At 34.5% G+C, this 18120-nt stretch overlaps 1 protein-coding gene across 1 annotated transcript in view; it reads left to right on the top strand.

The window, feature by feature from the left end:
* LOC134233755 (voltage-dependent calcium channel gamma-5 subunit-like) overlaps positions 1 to 18120 on the top strand; it is a 35016-nt gene that overhangs the window by 10510 nt on the left and 6386 nt on the right. Inside the window, exon 2 of the mRNA XM_062715753.1 lies at positions 13759 to 13851. Coding sequence (XP_062571737.1) covers positions 13759 to 13851 — 93 coding nt within the window. The remainder of the gene's footprint in view (positions 1 to 13758; positions 13852 to 18120) is intronic.

Here is an 18120-nt window from a genome sequence, read left to right as displayed (position 1 = left end):
CTTTCTCTGATTTATATATTTAAAAGATTTTTGCAGTTCAAACTGTTGAGGCATGTGTTTTTTTCCGGCATGGTTGTGTTGAGGTACCAATGGTAGATCTTGTACTGATTACTTATTACCTCATTGCATGATTGTTGGCCAAGACAACTTTATTCAGAGTCTCTTATTCAACCTTTCCCAGATGCCTTTCTCTTGGTCACCACGTTTGTAAACTTTGGAAATCCTAACGAAATCTCGTTGCTTCCATTATATATTCCGTCGCAGGCTTGGTGCATTGGTATGCTCTAGAGTCGAGAAATAGAGTTTGATTCTTAAGTGATCAAACCTAGGAAGAGGGATACTGTTCCTTTAGATAAGATCGTGTAATCCAAGTCCCCATGTCGTGGTAGGTGCTGGCATGATAAAAGATGCCTGACTATTTACCGGCCCTGAGTGCTGAATTGAGATTTTTAGCCCTCCACCGGCTAGTGAAAACTTCTCGAGAGGGACGTTAAATTAAAAAAAAAAAGGCCAAGCAATCAACTGCAAAACCCAAGTTATATTTGTATCAACATGAAATAAATAGCTTGCTTCTTTGGTCTGAGCTAATAGTAAAATATGATGAAGAGTGATTTTAAATTTTTAATACATATTTTTTTAAATATTGAACTAGATACGTTGTCTATTTGTTACTTTATGAAACATTTCACTGCAAAATGAAGGAATAATTAGGTCAGTGTTAAGATTAAAGTAAGAAAATTGAAGTGCTCCTTCCAATTTTTACAGTATTTATCAAAATTCTGAAAAAACTGGTTCATGGTTTATTTAGGTCGCAGGGTCCGACTAGGTTCCTCTTACATAAATTTTATGATATATTTGATGAATGAAGCTTATTTTAACATATGTTATACAATATAAATAGGTTATACAATATAACATAACTTGGGACAGTTTACGCTTTATTAACCGCGAACCGGTTTTTAAAAAGCGTAAACTGCCAAAAGTTATGTTATATCGTATATCATAGCTTAAGATACTAGTAAGCTTCATTCCTTATAATTTAATTTCAGTGTATATGATAAATTGAGCATTGTGACATAGGCAACTTATGTTATACGATATAAAGTAAATCTTTGACGTGTTGCAACTAAAATTGAATTATTAAATATATATTTTAAACAATCTTCTTTATTACGAAAATTTAGCAGGTTCAAATGTTTATGAATTCAATGAGTACTTCGTCCTTTGCAGCGTCTAGGTTTCAGGGTGAGGTTTACTTCCTCAAAGGAATATACTTGCTTTGAAAACATTTTGTAGTCTTTGAAATCTCTTCTTTACTAATTGACGAACAATTTACATAATTTTGATTAACACTTGGTCCTCTACTTATCCCCACCTCCACCAGTTGGCCAATGGTTCACAGCGCAAGGTAGACTAAGCCAGTATATTATGTGCTTGAACATATTTTTATAATTACCTTTGGAAATTCGACGGAAAGCAAATTTACTTGCCCTTTATAAAATTTTAAGATGATTTCTAGTACGTGAATGGATTCAGTCAAAGGTAATATGGAATTTTTTTTTTCAAGTATATTATCATTTAATATACATTATACAAAATATCCGAACTTATTTACTGCTGGCATAAGTTGCATGAATATGATAAGGATTAAAAAAACTCCCTATCAATTGCAATTGTTGCATGAATCCAAATATGGACCAAAAGTGGTCATTGTCTAAGAAAATGCGGGCCATGAAACCCAGGTAACCGCTAAGACCCATGGGGCTCTTGTTTAGTACTAACAGTTGTTAGATTTCACGTCTCTCTTCCATCTAGAGGATGGTCACAGTAGTCCAGTGGTAAAACGTTTGGTTCGTGATCAGGAAACCAGGGTTGGATTCTCGTTCGCCATATCCCGTCAATCCTGAGATGGAAACATCGGCATTAATTGTTCCTTTGCCAAGCCCTGACATTAGGAGTCAAGGTTTTTCGGATGAGTCCTTAAGACTGTGTCATGGTACGCGTTGAAAGATGAAGAACCCTTACTGCTCAACAGCCTTGAGTGCCGAGTAGAGCTAGGTAAAAACTTACGCACTGATTCGGATATATGGTGACGTCTTTATGAGTGAAAATTTCTGCAGTGGGAATTAAAACAACATTCAATCAATCTTCCGACCAACAACACGTACCATTATGGTAATTGGGTCAAATTCTTTATCATCTGGTCTGGTCAGGAAGTGTGTTGCCGTAATGTAAAAAAAAAAAGAAGCAAAATTAATGATAATTTAACACCGCTCTCAGTTTATTTGCTACCTGATTCGATATCTGAGAGGATGCTGGCATATGAACACTATTAAGGCCAAACCAGAGGAAACATTAATGCATGATCACAACGTGCAGACTTTCTTTCGCAAGCAAAATAAATTGATATCTGGTTCGTTTCCCGCCAATTTCAGACATTCAATCAATGAACAACGTCGACAACAGCTTTGGTAATTTAGACGTGGGTGCTTATTGAAATATGCAGCGGGCAATCAATGTCTGCCCATGTATTGCAACGATCGACATTATTACCGAGGAACGAGTTATTGAACGATGTGTAATCACAAAGATGAACTCTTCTTCGATGAAGGCACTATTAGTGTATTTCCAAAGAACTGGTGTGACGAACGCTAAGATGGATGTCGAAATTAGCGTTGGATTCCTGGCTTTGAAGCATCTAGAAAATAATGATTTTTAATGTGTGTTCTCTTCAAGTTCTGTCCTTTAAATAAGTAAAGAATACAAAATTTGACATTTTTAAGGAAATATATGAATAGAGATTTCAACGATTTTTCTTCCATTTCTGACCAATCATAGTAGTTCTTAGTGTAGGGAAAACTTTGCTCCCAAGAGATTTTGATTTAATAATGTTATTTGAATGTTTAGAAGGTCCTATTTATCAGGTAAAAATCATTAAACAAACCCTTCATAAATCGACTCCTTCGGAATGAAAATTACGCCAAAATTGAATTATAAGTATGGGCATCAATAATCTACCGTATGTATCATGAGATTTCTTTAAAAATATAAGGAAAACTATATCGAGCTCTAGTGGCGCGAGCTAGTGAAATAAATTATTAAATTGGTTTGGGAGCTTTGATTGTAAGTGTTTGATTCTGTTATTTATTTACGGAATGGGAAATTCAAAGTAATAAAATCTGAAACCGTGCTTTCGGAAATTAGTTGTATCCCATTAGAGACTGAAATCGAGAAAGAGAATGGTAAAAATCCGAATTCTTCGATGACCCTAACGTAAAAAAAAAGTTCCCAAAATTACCAGCGAGCACGCAAAATGGGATTATACTTCACTATGAATTTAGATCGCATTTCCCTATTTGTTTAAACTAGGAACTTTTGTTTTACTTTTTAAAAAGATATTGTAAAGGCTTCTGACTTTTATATACTGAAAACACGAAAGAATGATAATTAAGATCAGCTTAACGTAGAGTTGTGCTAAAAACTACTTCCAAAACGATCTCTCGAGTTTGCTGAGCATCTCAATGATACTAGTAATAGTAATTATTTGAGGTACTTTAATTGTCGTTTCAGTTTTATAAGATTAAAAATCTTTTTGCCAAACTATAAATTCTGATCTTCAGAAAAAAAGCACTGAAAGTTTAATGTAACTTCTTTTTGAGAATGTTTGGACAAGGAATCCTACATTCACACGGACGTGGTCCGTATAAGACATTGCGCCATTTATTTTCAGACTAAAAGAATTCATTTTTAACGACTAGCATTCTGTATCACAATATTCACTGTTTGACGGGAAATAGAATTACTCAGAATCCAGAATGTTGCACATTGGGTTCTATTATCATCGCTCTTATAGGAGCTTAATCGTACGTTCATCAGACGTAGATGGCACTTGAAACGGACGTGTTGACAAGTCCGTTATCGGGACTGGACTCTACAGGGACTAAATGCTGTGAGCTGAATCGGCAAGTGTATTCTGGGAAGTGACACTGTCAATCTCGTGTAATTCACGTGACCGGTTATTAAACGTAATACTCACCAACTATTTAATTTCATTATCACATGCAATCAGATTGGTCGAGAATTGTTTAGACCTCAAAAAGCCTGATTTGATTTCGATTGTGACATGACCCGGCGAGTTTTCCTTTGAAGTCAAGCGTACTGTAACTGCGATACAGAACACTTTTTGTGGGTGTTTCTTATGCAAATGAGCTGAAACTGTACTGTATCTGCAAAATATCAACGATACAGTACGGTTTATTCTTAGCGATGACGGAAAGCTGAATCTGTATACAGACATACGAATCGTTCAATTCCCATGAAAGCACTGTTAGTATTTACTCAAAATTTGAGATGAATAAAGAATAAAATTTTACAACGTAACGTTATGAGTGTCGGATTAAATTTTTTTAGAAAGGAGGGAGTGGGACAGTTCACAAATAATTACTTTGACCCCCCCCCCAAAAAAAAGTGGAAACTGGTATATTTCGGGGGGGGGGGTCGATTTATTACCAACCAGCACACTATGTGGTGCTATCGTTTTTTGTTGATAAATTAAAAAGCGTATGTATACAAGTTTAGCAAAATTCATTTACGAAATAGAAAAAAAAACTCACAGGAGGGTTGAGTGGGGGGGGGGAATCAGTGAGTGCTGGGGTCCCCTTTGGTTACTCTATATTTTATTAAAAATATGAAGGTAAAATACCCCCCCCCTCCGTTTTGCATTAAAGCTTAGCTTAAATTTTTAAAAAAAAAATGTCGGCAGCAGCTGAATAGAGAAAAAAAAACCTAGGCAATCAAATCTAAATTTATTTTTTTGGAAAACAAATTATAAAATGCATCCCCTAAATAATTATTTTAAAATGATAAAATGATAAATACCTGCACGTCCACCTCTCTCGGCATTTCAGTTGCGAATGCTTAAAATGGGATACTAAATCAACTTTCTGCAAAATCATCTGATTGGTTGAGAGATGTGTACCCAAATACGCATGTAAATTAGTGAGGTCATTAGAAAGGTCATGTCACAAGTCATTTAGAATTTTTCCTATGAAAACAGGGCTGAGCTATCGCTCTCGCCTCAAGCCCCGCCCTGTATCTCCGATACAGTAGGAAACTCGTACTCTAAATATAACTTGTATGCAAAGGAGCATACTAGCTGCAGTCTAATTCAAAGTTTGTCAATTTGTTATGAAACTTTTTGATTTTATGAAGACCTGTTGCAAGTGTTATGGGGTCTTGAAAGGAAGTTTCTGTATTGAAAATTCCTGACTCATCTGCTTTTTTGCTCTTCGGCTTTTATTCATTTTTAGTTTTGTATTACGTTATCAGTCTAAAATGCATTCATCAAAAAATATTTCATATTAATAATGTCTCTTTTTCATGTAAATCTTTTTTGTGTGTGGGGAAATATTTTTGTTTCATTCTTGTTTTACATTTTTCGTCTGATGACTCATGACGATAAGAACCAGCTAGCAAGTTAACTGCGTGACGAATAACATGACTTAATTAATGAAACATATGGAGATGTTCGAAATGTTAATTCAGCTTTGCCATCGACTTATCATATCATGCATAAATATTCCTGTTACCTGCATATGGTATTTATGCAAACTACCGCAAATAAGTTGATGATACAGAGATTTCAACAACAGTTAACTTCATTTAAATTAGGCATTTCGTTATAATTCTGTTATTTTTACAATGATCTTGTTAACAAATACAACCCAGTATTTTTATTTAGGTATTATTTGCTTTTTTTCATTGATTAAACATTACCTTGTCTACCTGATAAAAACATAAGGCCAAAGGTATGTGTGGTCAGTCGACAGGAGGCGTTTACATCTCCTGACACCTGATCCTATACCTCTGCATTTTCAAATCAAACTGATAAAATATATGGATATAACTAACAGTATTCAAGCTCAGAAGTCTATTAAACCATACAAATCAGGAGCAGAGCAAACAAGTAGCTCTAAACATCAGAGTTGGGATCAGATGCCATGGAGGAGCAAGTACCTCCTGCCGACCGGTCACACCCGCCGTGTGCTCCTCGTAATGATCGGGAAATAACGGCAAATCCGTCGACGATTCAATGTGTAGATAATGGCTTTACAATTAGTATGAAAAACGTCCGTCAGTATTTGACTTTATGATAGATTGTATGTGTTGAAAATGTCGACCATGGAATTTATGAAAAAATGACTTTAGACGAGTTTGTTTCATAAACTTGTTTGTTAACAACTCACCTCCTTTAAGAAATTATTCATACATTGAGTATGCTCTTGCGTATCAACTAAACTAAGAGACAAAAACCCCGTATGCAGATAATAAGCAAGGGTAAAAGGAGGTTGCTGCATAAGTAACTTTAAACAGTTTTTTGTGTAACAAGGTCTCATTGAACCCAGAATGGCCAAAAATAGCAGTTTTTTTTTCATTCGTTATGGCTAATCATTATTCTGTTGTTAACAACATTAAACCACGTTTCTCAAGAAAGAAATACAATTTTATTGGTTATTTCTATTTTAACAACCAAGCTTTATGATAAACGTGATGACTTTAACTTTTCAATCGTCAACTTCCCTTACTTATGCAGCAATATACCTTCGTCGCCTGGGTTTATATCTCTCAGTTGATTCGATATGCAAGAACATGCTCTACGTACATGTAATAAAAATTTCTAAAACAAGATATATTATTGACAAAGAGGTTGCTGAACAAGACCATAAGCAGTGGCGTTAAAAGTCATTATTTTGTAAGTTCTATGGTCAATACAACGACCTTGTTAGCAAATGCAATTTATCATTAAGTCAAATGCTGACTGACGTTTTTCAAACTAATTGTTAGACACACAGAATGTCGACAGATTATTTCGTGATTTTCCGATCATATGACAACATGTACATTGCGGGTTTGACCGGTCGGCAGGGGATGCCCACTTTTCCATGGCATCTGATCCCACCTCTGATGTTATAGAGGTCCGTGTATGCTCGGCTCCAATTGTGTGTTATTTTGAGCTCGAATATTGTTCGTTATCTCCATATATTTCATTGAAAGTCTTAATGACATTGAAAATTAGCGAATTGTTATAGGTTTTAAAAGTATAACTAAATTAATTCATACCTTTTCGTAGAAGATTAATCTAAAATCTTAAATTTCAGAAACATCATTAATTGCATTTGAATGTTCATTTTTTTTGTTTATTCTTTATATCAATATTCCTGACTAAACTGTAGCGATATAAATGTTGATGTAGTTGCAGTTCACAAATTGTCATTATTCTTGGAGGCATATGGTAGATAAAATTGAAAGGTTCCTAAATTTGGCTCAATAATAAATGTATTCGTTTCCACCTGACGTAAGCTTGGGATATTACGATGGCACATGGGAATATTTCCATGCCAGATATGGTACGCACTTAAATGACCCTCCCTATGCAGTGCATTATATAGGCGACGTTAGCAAACTCATCAGGGTTTTTCCCCAGTGATCTCAATCATGGCGTAAAAATCTACGAAATACAAATTGTTATTGAAAACAGTTTAAAAAACAATTGTAAATATTGTAATATTGTTCTGAAAATTTCTTGAAATTTCAAGCGAAAATGAACAGATTCCTTCAATTGAAAGGCTTTCATAATCAAACTGTTGGCTTTGTAGCAGCAGAAAAGTATTATGTTCATGACAATTCTTTTTAAATTGCGTTAAGAGACATTAATAATGCTTCTGGAACCTCTTTTGCCTTGACACCATTTCCATACGTTGATTTGAAAGGATTCCTGAAAGTTCACTGTCCTCTCTTTCGACTGAATTGAGCTACGACCCCACTTGTATATTTATTACATCTCTCCATGATTTCCATGTAAATTTCCTTCAATATTTTAATTTTTTTTCAAAGAAAATACATATTGCATCAAGTGTTCCTTCACTGGACAATACAGTATCTTTCGGATTCAATTTGTATACACGTTCATTGTTTTTCCCCATTTTTCCAATCTAAAGAAGTTTTGGAGGTCCGTAATAATTTGCTCTACTCCAATTTTGTATTTTTTAATGAACTTTAGAGCTTGAATGCTGCTTGTTATCTTCATATATTTTCTGGCATTTCTAAAGAATTTTTTTAAATTATGTGATTGTCCTTATCTAGTAATATGTCATAGATATGTCTTTTTAAGGATATCTTTACCTCACGTTCAAGAGAGACAATTGCACATTGCACAGTGTAATACCTGGTAAACGATCTTTAATATGTCTTTCAAATGGTGGCTTCAAATTTTGAAGATTATTATACTATGAAGATTATGTGATTTAAACGGACCTACAAAATTTAAAGGAAATGCAGTTTGAAAAGAGGTTTTCAAAAACGAAAAACTCACAGCTTACATCATCAAAGTTTAAAAAAAAAAAAAATGCTGGGCGGTTTTTGGAAACTCGCATATAAATCCTACGAGGTCGATGAATTTCAAAATTCTTTATGCTACATCAGTCTCCGGTTTGTAATGTTTAATTTGGAGAGTGTTTTCTTTCAATTACATGTTTACCCCAGGGACCACACTTCTCTTTACAGGCAGATTAGGTTAAAATAGTACATTATTTGCAATGGCAAATTGTGTAAATTTCAATTAGTAAATCAATTGTTATGGCGACGTTTTTGCACTTGTTTCCAATTACATATAATTCCCATGAGAGTCCTTTATTTGTCTTATAGAGACAAGATAACTAGGATTTTGCTGAGTAAGCCATTACTTAAAGAAACAACACTACGTATAAAGCGGAAAGCTATAGGAGTTCCTAACGTATGTCGTAGAAGGGATATGGTTACTGTCCAATGAAGTTAAACGACCCACCCTTCTTTCAATACTTAGATTCCTAAATATACGCGAAGGGGAATTTTGCGAGAAACAGTACTCGTGATTGAAATTTCTATGCTCTCTCTATTTTTTTTTCATTTATTCAACTCGCATTTACTATTTTTTGTGTGAATTAAATTGAATTTTTTTAATTATATTTTATTTTTTTATTTGTTTTTTTTTCTTTTTGGTGCTGAAATCGATATAAAATCTCTTTTTACTAATTATGAGGCCATTGTCATACTGATTTGTCCACATTTTCCATTTTTCCGATCATGGCTAAGAGTGTGACCTTTCGACAGGGGATGCTAACTCCTCCATGACACCTGATCCCACCTCTGAAATTTGTTGACCTCCATGTTTGCTCTTTTCCCTACTTGTGGTTTCGATGGATTTTTCAGCTTTGTTGGTGTTCGTCATCTTCATATTTTTAATGATCAACCATCCACTCTCGAATTATTCTCATGATATTACCTCATAGAACCATTTCGTCATATTAAATACTTGTATAGTCGGGTATACCTTACTAGGCATAGTTTTTGTTAATTATCCGATACCTTTATTAAAAAACAAAATGTGTACACTGCAAGTACAGCTGTATTTTAAATTTTCGACCATCTAACCTTTTTTCAACGCAAATACCAGTTTTTCATTAAAAGCAACTCTCTTGAATATTCTTCTTTTTAAGTATTTTTATTACATTTTTTTTTCATTGCATTCTTCTGCACGACATAGATTTTTGAAAAACAATGTAATGGTTATAATGATAATAAAACTTTTTAAAAAAAAATATGCCATAAGACCTATGTTTCTTTTGTCATTATGATCCGTTGTGGGAGGAAAAATCTTTGCAGAGCAATCTCCGACGTAAAGAAACCTATATTAGCACAGCATGAGAAACGATTATATGTTCCTAAATGAATAAAAATTGTGGTTTAAAATTATACAAAATGACAAAAATACATTAGAGCAGTTCACAAAAATATCATATCAAAGATATTAAAAGCCCCCAAAATTGGTTTTATTTCGATGATATCATAATACTTACGTAATTGTTTTCCTTCAAAACACCCTGATATTTTTCTTATTTTTGTACATATTATTGGCAAAAGGGCAATGCGCTGTAAATTCAAAGAAAACGTGGTCTTACTTAATATAAGTTTTTGAGTTCATGGTTGGACTAGATATCTTGTATTTTAGAATCCTAGTAATTGAAATATTGGATGAATTAATGAATATGTAGGTATATGTAGCCTAGGTATAAAGAATCAAGACGTATCTACATGTACAAGATATGATTACGAAAGTGCAACTTGTTAACCTTTGAATACAGATGCAGATAGCAATAATAAGATACACTTATTATTATTTTTTTTTGTTTCGTTTTGTGTTAGGCTACAAATATTCTTGCATATAAGTCTAAAGAAAAGTTCATTTACCTCTGTGACAGTGCAGCAGTGTTTATGTGCAATTGTTCTGTGTACAAAGACATAATGTAGACGGAATCGAAAGGAGGTAATTGCGGCGGCAGACAAAACGAACTTTCCCTAACAGACACTATCATTTATATACTTAAAAGTAATTGATTTAGCCATGAACGAAGAAGAGAGATTGCCGCCTTTCTTATATCATATGTATATCTTGAGCGAGATGAATTTTGCAGGCAATACTGACAAAAAAGCCAAAAACAAGTCCGAAATTACAGCCTTTGGCGGCCCCCAAAAAATCAACTTGACGGCCAACGAAAGATAATGGTACTGGACACGTAATAGAAGACGCGTTGCGTGTTGCCAAGAATTTTTGCACAGCCAAAGAAAAAGTAATTAAGGAGTAGGGATGACTTCCGGTTTCATGAGGTGGAATATTTAATTCTGTTGAGATACCCCCGTTAAAGTAATTGTACACTCTCGTATGGAAATTGTGATGTCATTTAGTTGTTTCTTAAGGGGAAAATGGTCATATGTTAGTTGGTTAGGCAAAGATTTTTTTTCAATAGAAATGCAGAAGAATTTATTGTAATAAAATTTAAATAGGATACTTCAATAGCATCTTGTAAAACAGTTATGTAGCCTTAAGATAGAAAAAAAAAACATATCAAATATATACTTCGATCTTGGATAAAACACAGATTGCGAAACCTTGTATTTATATCTATCTGTGCGAAAAGTTGTATTTATTTCTAAGACTTCATTCTTGATCGCAAGTATCAAACTGGTATCATTATACGACAGTGAGATGATAAGGGAACATGTGAAATTAAAATCATTGCATTAAAAAAATGCACATACAATAGTTGGTACATGTACCAATATGCAACATCTTGACAACTTGGAATAGTGTTCAATGGCCTTAAAAGAACACGATGGCCCTAAAGGAAATCAGAACAATAACAATGGGGTTGGCTTGAATCGACTTTCCTCCTAATATTGACAAGATTTTTAAAAAAAACTCTTCTGATGAGGCTTGTGTGGATATCAAATAAATGCATTATTACTTTCACATGGTTACACTGTATACCTTTTTGAATCGCGTACCTACAAGGGAAAACGTATTTAATACTCTCGTAGATGTCATACTCGTTAATTGATTGCACCAGACTAAATTTTGTGTGTTTCTAATAATTATGCCTTAGTAATGACAATTTTTACATGTACTTTAATTGCGTCCCGTTATTAGCATATACTTATTTTTGTTCACATGAAGCAGAATTAATTGAAGATTTTATATGAAAAGGGGTCTTGGTGTAACCTTCAATTCAACATTTAGATATACATGTATTGACAACGTTGTTGACAATTTTTGTTTGTTTTGTTGTATGTTTATATCGTCCCATCGTGAATTTTACATTCATAGCAATTGCCAGTAGAAAGCTGAAAAGAGCTTTAGACCCGTATTCGGCACTTGCGTCAACCAATGATTTCAAACGCGGTTTAGGATCAGTTACTTACTCTCGAGCAAATGCTTTAACCACTGCACCAAGCTTGCGAGCTTCTTATCTAATATAAAAAGTATCAAAAAGCCCCCAAAAATGGGTTTCATATTCATTTTCATTCCTTCGATTCGATATACTAGTATTCTTTTAATTCGAATTTAAAGACACCACAATCTCTGACAAATCTCTCTCATATTTGGATATTCACTGGAAAAAGACTTGAATATTAACCTTACAACTCATTATAATCAACAAAATGGCTTCACCTTTCTTTCATCACCTTCCCGTACGGATTTACCAATAAACAAATATCACTTAAATTTGGAGTTGATACTTTCAAGTTGATTCGATACTCAAATACATGATCTATATATGAACAATTTCTAAAACGAGCCAAGCTTTTAAAAAATAAGTTGATGACAAGGATATCAACATTCTCGTTTAAAGTCAATATTACTCAAATTCTATGTCGATACAAAAAGACTTTGTCAACAAAAAAATGTCAATCAAATTGGTTAGCCATTATTTTCAAACTGAATTGTCAGTGTATATTTCCGATTGTCCGATCACCAAACGCACTCGGATTCTTAATCCATCATAGCACCTGATCCCACCTGGAATTCTTTTTGAGGTCCCATTGTTTCAATGTCCTTCAGATTTAGATAGCTATTTATCTTCCTAGAATAAAAAAGCCTTGATTACATAGTGGTTAATAGTTGAAAAAATGTGTTCCTGTCGGGTAAAATCAGGGAATGATCTGTTCTATTTACGTGTCATTCATTAATTCAACATTTTGCAACTTAAACATATGAAGTCGAAAATTTGCTGCCTTTTTTATATCAAACATTTATGGAGACTGGGTGCAGAGAGTGTTTTGGTAATTTGCAGTAGACGAGTTTCTCCATTGGGTTGTACATTATACATCGGGTTTAACACCAGCATCGGGTTATACACTAGTAATCTGATGTTAGCTTGAATCAGTTTCGTCAATGTATTTGCTTTCACTGTTGATCGGAGACTACATTTCAGAAAAGTTTGACTACAAATATGAATATTTCTTAGTAAGATACACTATATGAGAGTATTTTTCAAATTACATGTATATACTTTACTGGAAGATGTCTTCATTCGCGATCCTCTTACTTTAAAATCTATATATTCCCTCAAATGTTATGCTTACTGAAGTAGAGGGCTTCGGAAAACTTAATGAAGACCTCAGCTAGTATAACTTGCTGCAAATATTCATTCTTATCATTAAAAACAAACTTTGGAGTTAACAAATAGTAATCATCCCATTTTTAACTCATTATGACCAGAACCAACACGGAACTTTAAAAAGAGAGATAGGATCAGGTGCCGTAGTTGAGTAAGCATACCCTGCCGCCCAGGCACATCCGTTGTGAACTCCTTATCATGATTAGGCAAACAGAAAATTCATAGGGAATTCTGTATGAAAGTAACGGCCATACAATCTGTATGAAGACTCAGTCACCAGCGACAAATTAAATTGCATTTGCAAACAAGGTCACTATCTACTTTATAAGTTGTGAAATGTTGACTTTCAACCAGATTATTAATATTGTTGTATCATCAACTTTTTTGTCAACAGTCTGCTTTATTTTAGAAATTGCTCTAAAGCATCGAGTCAACCTGGAGACACCGACTCCATGTACAGGTGATAACGGTACATGTCCACACAAACAAGGAAAGTTGAAGACAGAAAAGTTTGAAATCATCAGGATAGTGTAGTGCGAAGTTCCGTTGTTAGTTCGACATTAGTACTAGTTGGTTACCATTTTGTTTGTTGTAGAGTTATTCTGAACCTCTTTTATTACAAACCGGCAAACATCGATTAACTTGTTTACAATCGGAGCAATTGTCCGTTTGTCTAATGTCATGACACAAATCACTTCTCTTCTGAAACTGTATTTTTGTACATTGTTTTACTGCCTTTTGAATAAAAGTTATATTCTCTTTTCAGGCTATTTTCCAACAAAAATGGATTGCAATTACATCATGTATTTCACCCCAAGTGATGAAAAAGAGGGCTTACCACAGACGCAAGCAATATTGTGTGAGTTTTATGTCTTTGATCATAATTTTGACATATACCATACTTCCGGAATTAAATCAAACTTTCTGCAACAAAAAATAAAGAAAAGTCGATGATTTAATAAAATTCGTTTGCAAACATTCAACAAACCAATTGGTATAATTTCCACGCGAAAAAAGTTATGAATTTAAATAATAAAATGTTTCTTTGGTTTTTAGTACGGGAATTAATGACGCAGCAGTTGCAGAAAAAATACGGATTCTGCGTTAGCGGGTTATGTATTTTTTTTTTCTGCAATAGCTGCGACGTTCATTCCCATACTAACAATCAAAGAAAAACATTTTATTGTTCACATTTACACTTATGAAAAAAAAAACAGTCTAAAAGTAAAATTAAATATATTAAATATTGTATTATAGATGAATATGTCATTGTATGCATAACTGATGGAACAGCCATTGTCAAAAAAATCTATTCAAATGGTTTTCTTAGCGTCGTTTATGCACTGATAAATGGCAATGATCGTCTTCAGAAATAAAGGGGGGAAAATTCAGTGTATGTAAATATTTTGCATTGCACGCATTTCAACAAGTAAATTCAACTGTTTCTTATTCACACCAGGCTCTTAAGTCAATGCAGATTCATACATTTAAACTGAAGGGTCTCCTAAATATGGAAAGTGATACAAAATAATTTTAACTGCATGTTTTTGTCATGCAAAAATGTAGCCTACTTTCTGTTGAACAAGCTTGTATGCCCTATTCCTGGCCTGTAGACGCTTACTCAAGTGTATGAATACTTTATCTTCAGTTTTCCGGATTATCAGGAAATGGTCCCACCGTCTTCGGTGAATTATGTACTCGCTGAATTGCTTAAGAATCCTTGGTGTTGCCGACCACAATGAGTGCAATTAAATTTGTACTTTTGAGGGAAAAATCAATTTGACTCTAGGAAGACTTGCGGACGATTACGCAACAAATTACGGAATAAAATGGGTTTTGTAATTAAAGAAATTGTTTGAATTATCTGAGGCTAAACTTTTAATGGTTTGTCATAACAAAACAAGATTATTACCGATAATTCATACTGTCGCAGTGACGTAAGCTGGGTTGATTTTTTTTGTAAAACAAATTACAAATATTTCACAGAGAGGAAGAGAAATAATGAATTGCAATCTCTCTATGTGATTTTTTTTTATAGTTAAGGATTTAGATATAGGTCCTTGCTCTACTTTCAATAACCTTTCTTGTTACGTCATCTTAAAAATGGTCAGTTCAGTTTCAGTTTCTTTTCTCCTTAAGCCAAAGGCTCGTCAAATTTATACAGAATAGAACAGAATAAAATATATACAAAAATACAAAAAGGATATAGATATGAATAATAATTACAAATTAAAAAATGGTCAGTTTAATCAGCTTTAAGCTCACCTGGGCGGAAGGAGTGAGTTTTTCTGATCACAATTTGTCCTTTGTCTGTCGTATACAGTCAAACTTGTCTTAGCGGCCACCCGAAATCAACGGCCACTCGTGATCAGCGGCCACTTTCAGTTCCCCCCAACGATTTTTCCTATATATTTTAACTGGAATAAACGGCCACCTGTGTAACGCGGCCAGCGGCCACTCAAATCCTCCCCCAACAGCCTTATTAACACTGTAATAGGCGGCCATTTCGTCACCTGCTGCGATTCTATTATGTCTTTTAAACTCATTCGCTTGGGTAATAATATGCCGATAGCCAATTTAACTCAGCTATTAATGCAATTAAACAAATTACTATTGGATACACTGAACTCTGTTTGTATTTATGAATAAACCTGTTAGATAAAATTGTAATTATTTTTCAAGATCGCCGATTGAAAAATAGAAAGAATTTAAATACAATTGATACTTTCCTCTACCTAAAGAAATTCACACCTTTTAGATTTTTTTCCATGTAGAAGCCCTAATTGCTACTCTTGTGAAAACAAAGTGCTTCATATGGCATGATTATCTCGTGAATTTCACTATCAACAGACGATCGATAGGGATTAGTCACGCTCCACTGCATATCACACCTGTGTTATGGAATGATTTTCAACTGCGTCAATACATCTCTCTGGTCAAGTGGTTAATTATACCCCCCGCTTGAAAAGCGGGAGGGTATATAGTAATCGTTAATTCCGTCCGTCCGTCCGTCCGTCTGTTACGCTTTGGGGTACCCATCTCTTATCCGCAACTCCTCTTATACCACTGAATGAAATTTGACGAAACTTTCACAGAATCTTTATTACATATTGCCAATGTGCACCTCCTATTTTACTTTTTGATCCGACACATATTTTGGGTTTCCCAGAGCAAAACATGGACACTGTCATTTATACACATATGGGAGGCGGGGGGTATCATTTAGTGAGCCCATTGCTCACAGTACCTCTAGTTATACCCCCCGCTTGAAAAGCGGAAGGGTATATAGTAATCGTTAATTCCGTCCGTCCGTCCGTCCGTCCGTCTGTACGTCCGTCCGTCTGTCTGTCCGTCCGTCTGTTACGCTTTGGGGTACCCATCTCTTATCCGTAACTCCTCTCATACCACTGAATGAAATTTGATGAAACTTTCACAGAATCTTTATTACATATTGCCATTGTGCACCTCCTATTTTACTTTTTGATCCGACACATATTTTGGGTTTCCCGGCCACAGGAAAACATGGACTTTTTCACCAGTTATAACCATAGGGGAGGCGGGGGGTATCATTTAGTGAGCTCATCGCTCACAGTACCTCTAGTTTTATTTGTGTGTCTGTGTATGTTACATAGAAATTATGACAGCTTTATAAACAATAAAATTTATCAGACTTTAAAAACTTCAGCAAGTAAGTTAATTGCCGATGAATTAATTTGGGGGGGGGGGGTGGTGTTACACTGATGACCATTTTTGAACATATGCAAGTGAAATTTTAATTGACAAAGTCTTACTTAAATTTCTATGCTTTATTTTATTTACCATTAAACTGTATTTTTGTGTAATTTTTTCTTCTTTACAAAAAAGGATGATAGCCAGGCACTGTATGTATTTTTTGTTTACCTAATATGTAGGAACAGGAACATGCACAAAACCTTAAAAATTTCCAATTCTTTAATAGTTTCTTGAATGAGCTTGAATTATTATATATACACAAAAAACCTTTGTTAAATTGACCTGTTTTATTATTTGAGTAATTAATTGAACTGTAGTGCTTTGTTTATTCATTACCCGAATGTCTTTTTCGAGGGCAAACTGGAATAAGAGGCCACCTGTCTTAAGTGGCCAGTTTCCAGACTTCCCAAAGGTGGCCTCTTAAAACAAGTTTGACTGTACTTTTCACAATTCCATTTCTTTTTCCGGATCTTTGAGTAAAGGGTATTCAATTTTTTTTAAATGAAAGGCCACATCCTCTTTCAAAGCGAGACATTTAAGAAAAAGTTAAAATTTGGTGGGGTCATTTAACATTCTTCATAAGAGACACAGGGTCATAGAGAAAAAAACTGATAAGAAAGCTTCCTGAAATAGTGAAGATTCAATTTTATTCGTCTTGACCTAATGGTATGGTGTGGCCACTATTGGTGATCAAAGTTTTACATAGGTATAGATAGGAAAAAATCTTATATTTTTTATTTATAGCAAAGCCATGATCAGTTATATATTCATATGGAAGCATCCATACTAGGTAGTGTAGATTGAAATTTGTTCAAATCACGATCCCCGGAAGTAGGGCGTGGCTCTTTGGAAGATGAAAGGGGAAGAACTTAAAGATTTTTCCTAGTATATATTCCTATGTAAAACTATGATCATCCATTGTAGCCCCACCCTACCATTGGGGTCATGGTTTGAACAAACTCGAATCTACACTACCTGAGGATGATTCCATATAATTATGACCAATCATGGCTTTGCTGTTCTTGAGAAGATTTTTAGGTCACCTGAGTAAACTCAGGTGACCTATTGCTATCTGTTTTCGTCCGTCGTCGTTCGTCGAGCGTCGTTCGTCGTGCGTTGTGCGTTAACATTTGAACATTTTCAGCTTCTTCTCTGCAACCACTGAACCTATTTCAACCAAATTTGGCACAAAGCATCTATGGGTGAAGGGGAACAAAAATTGTGAATTTCATTTTTTATCCCTGCCCCCCTGGGGCCTGAGGGGTGGGGCCAAAACCACTAAAATTAAAGCAATCTTTAAAAATCTCCTTCTTTACTCCTGGACATCAAGCAGTCAAACTGTTTGCATGATTGTAATCAGCAATGAGTCCTCTACCAAAATTGTGAAATTCATGGC

This window comes from Saccostrea cucullata, unplaced genomic scaffold, assembly GCF_032062105.1.
Source record: "Saccostrea cucullata isolate Sc308-1 unplaced genomic scaffold, CSIRO_AGI_Scuc_v1 ctg484, whole genome shotgun sequence".
NCBI lineage: Eukaryota > Metazoa > Mollusca > Bivalvia > Ostreida > Ostreidae > Saccostrea > Saccostrea cuccullata.
Note: the sequence above shows the minus strand (reverse complement) of the source record. Positions and strands in the feature narration are given on the sequence as shown.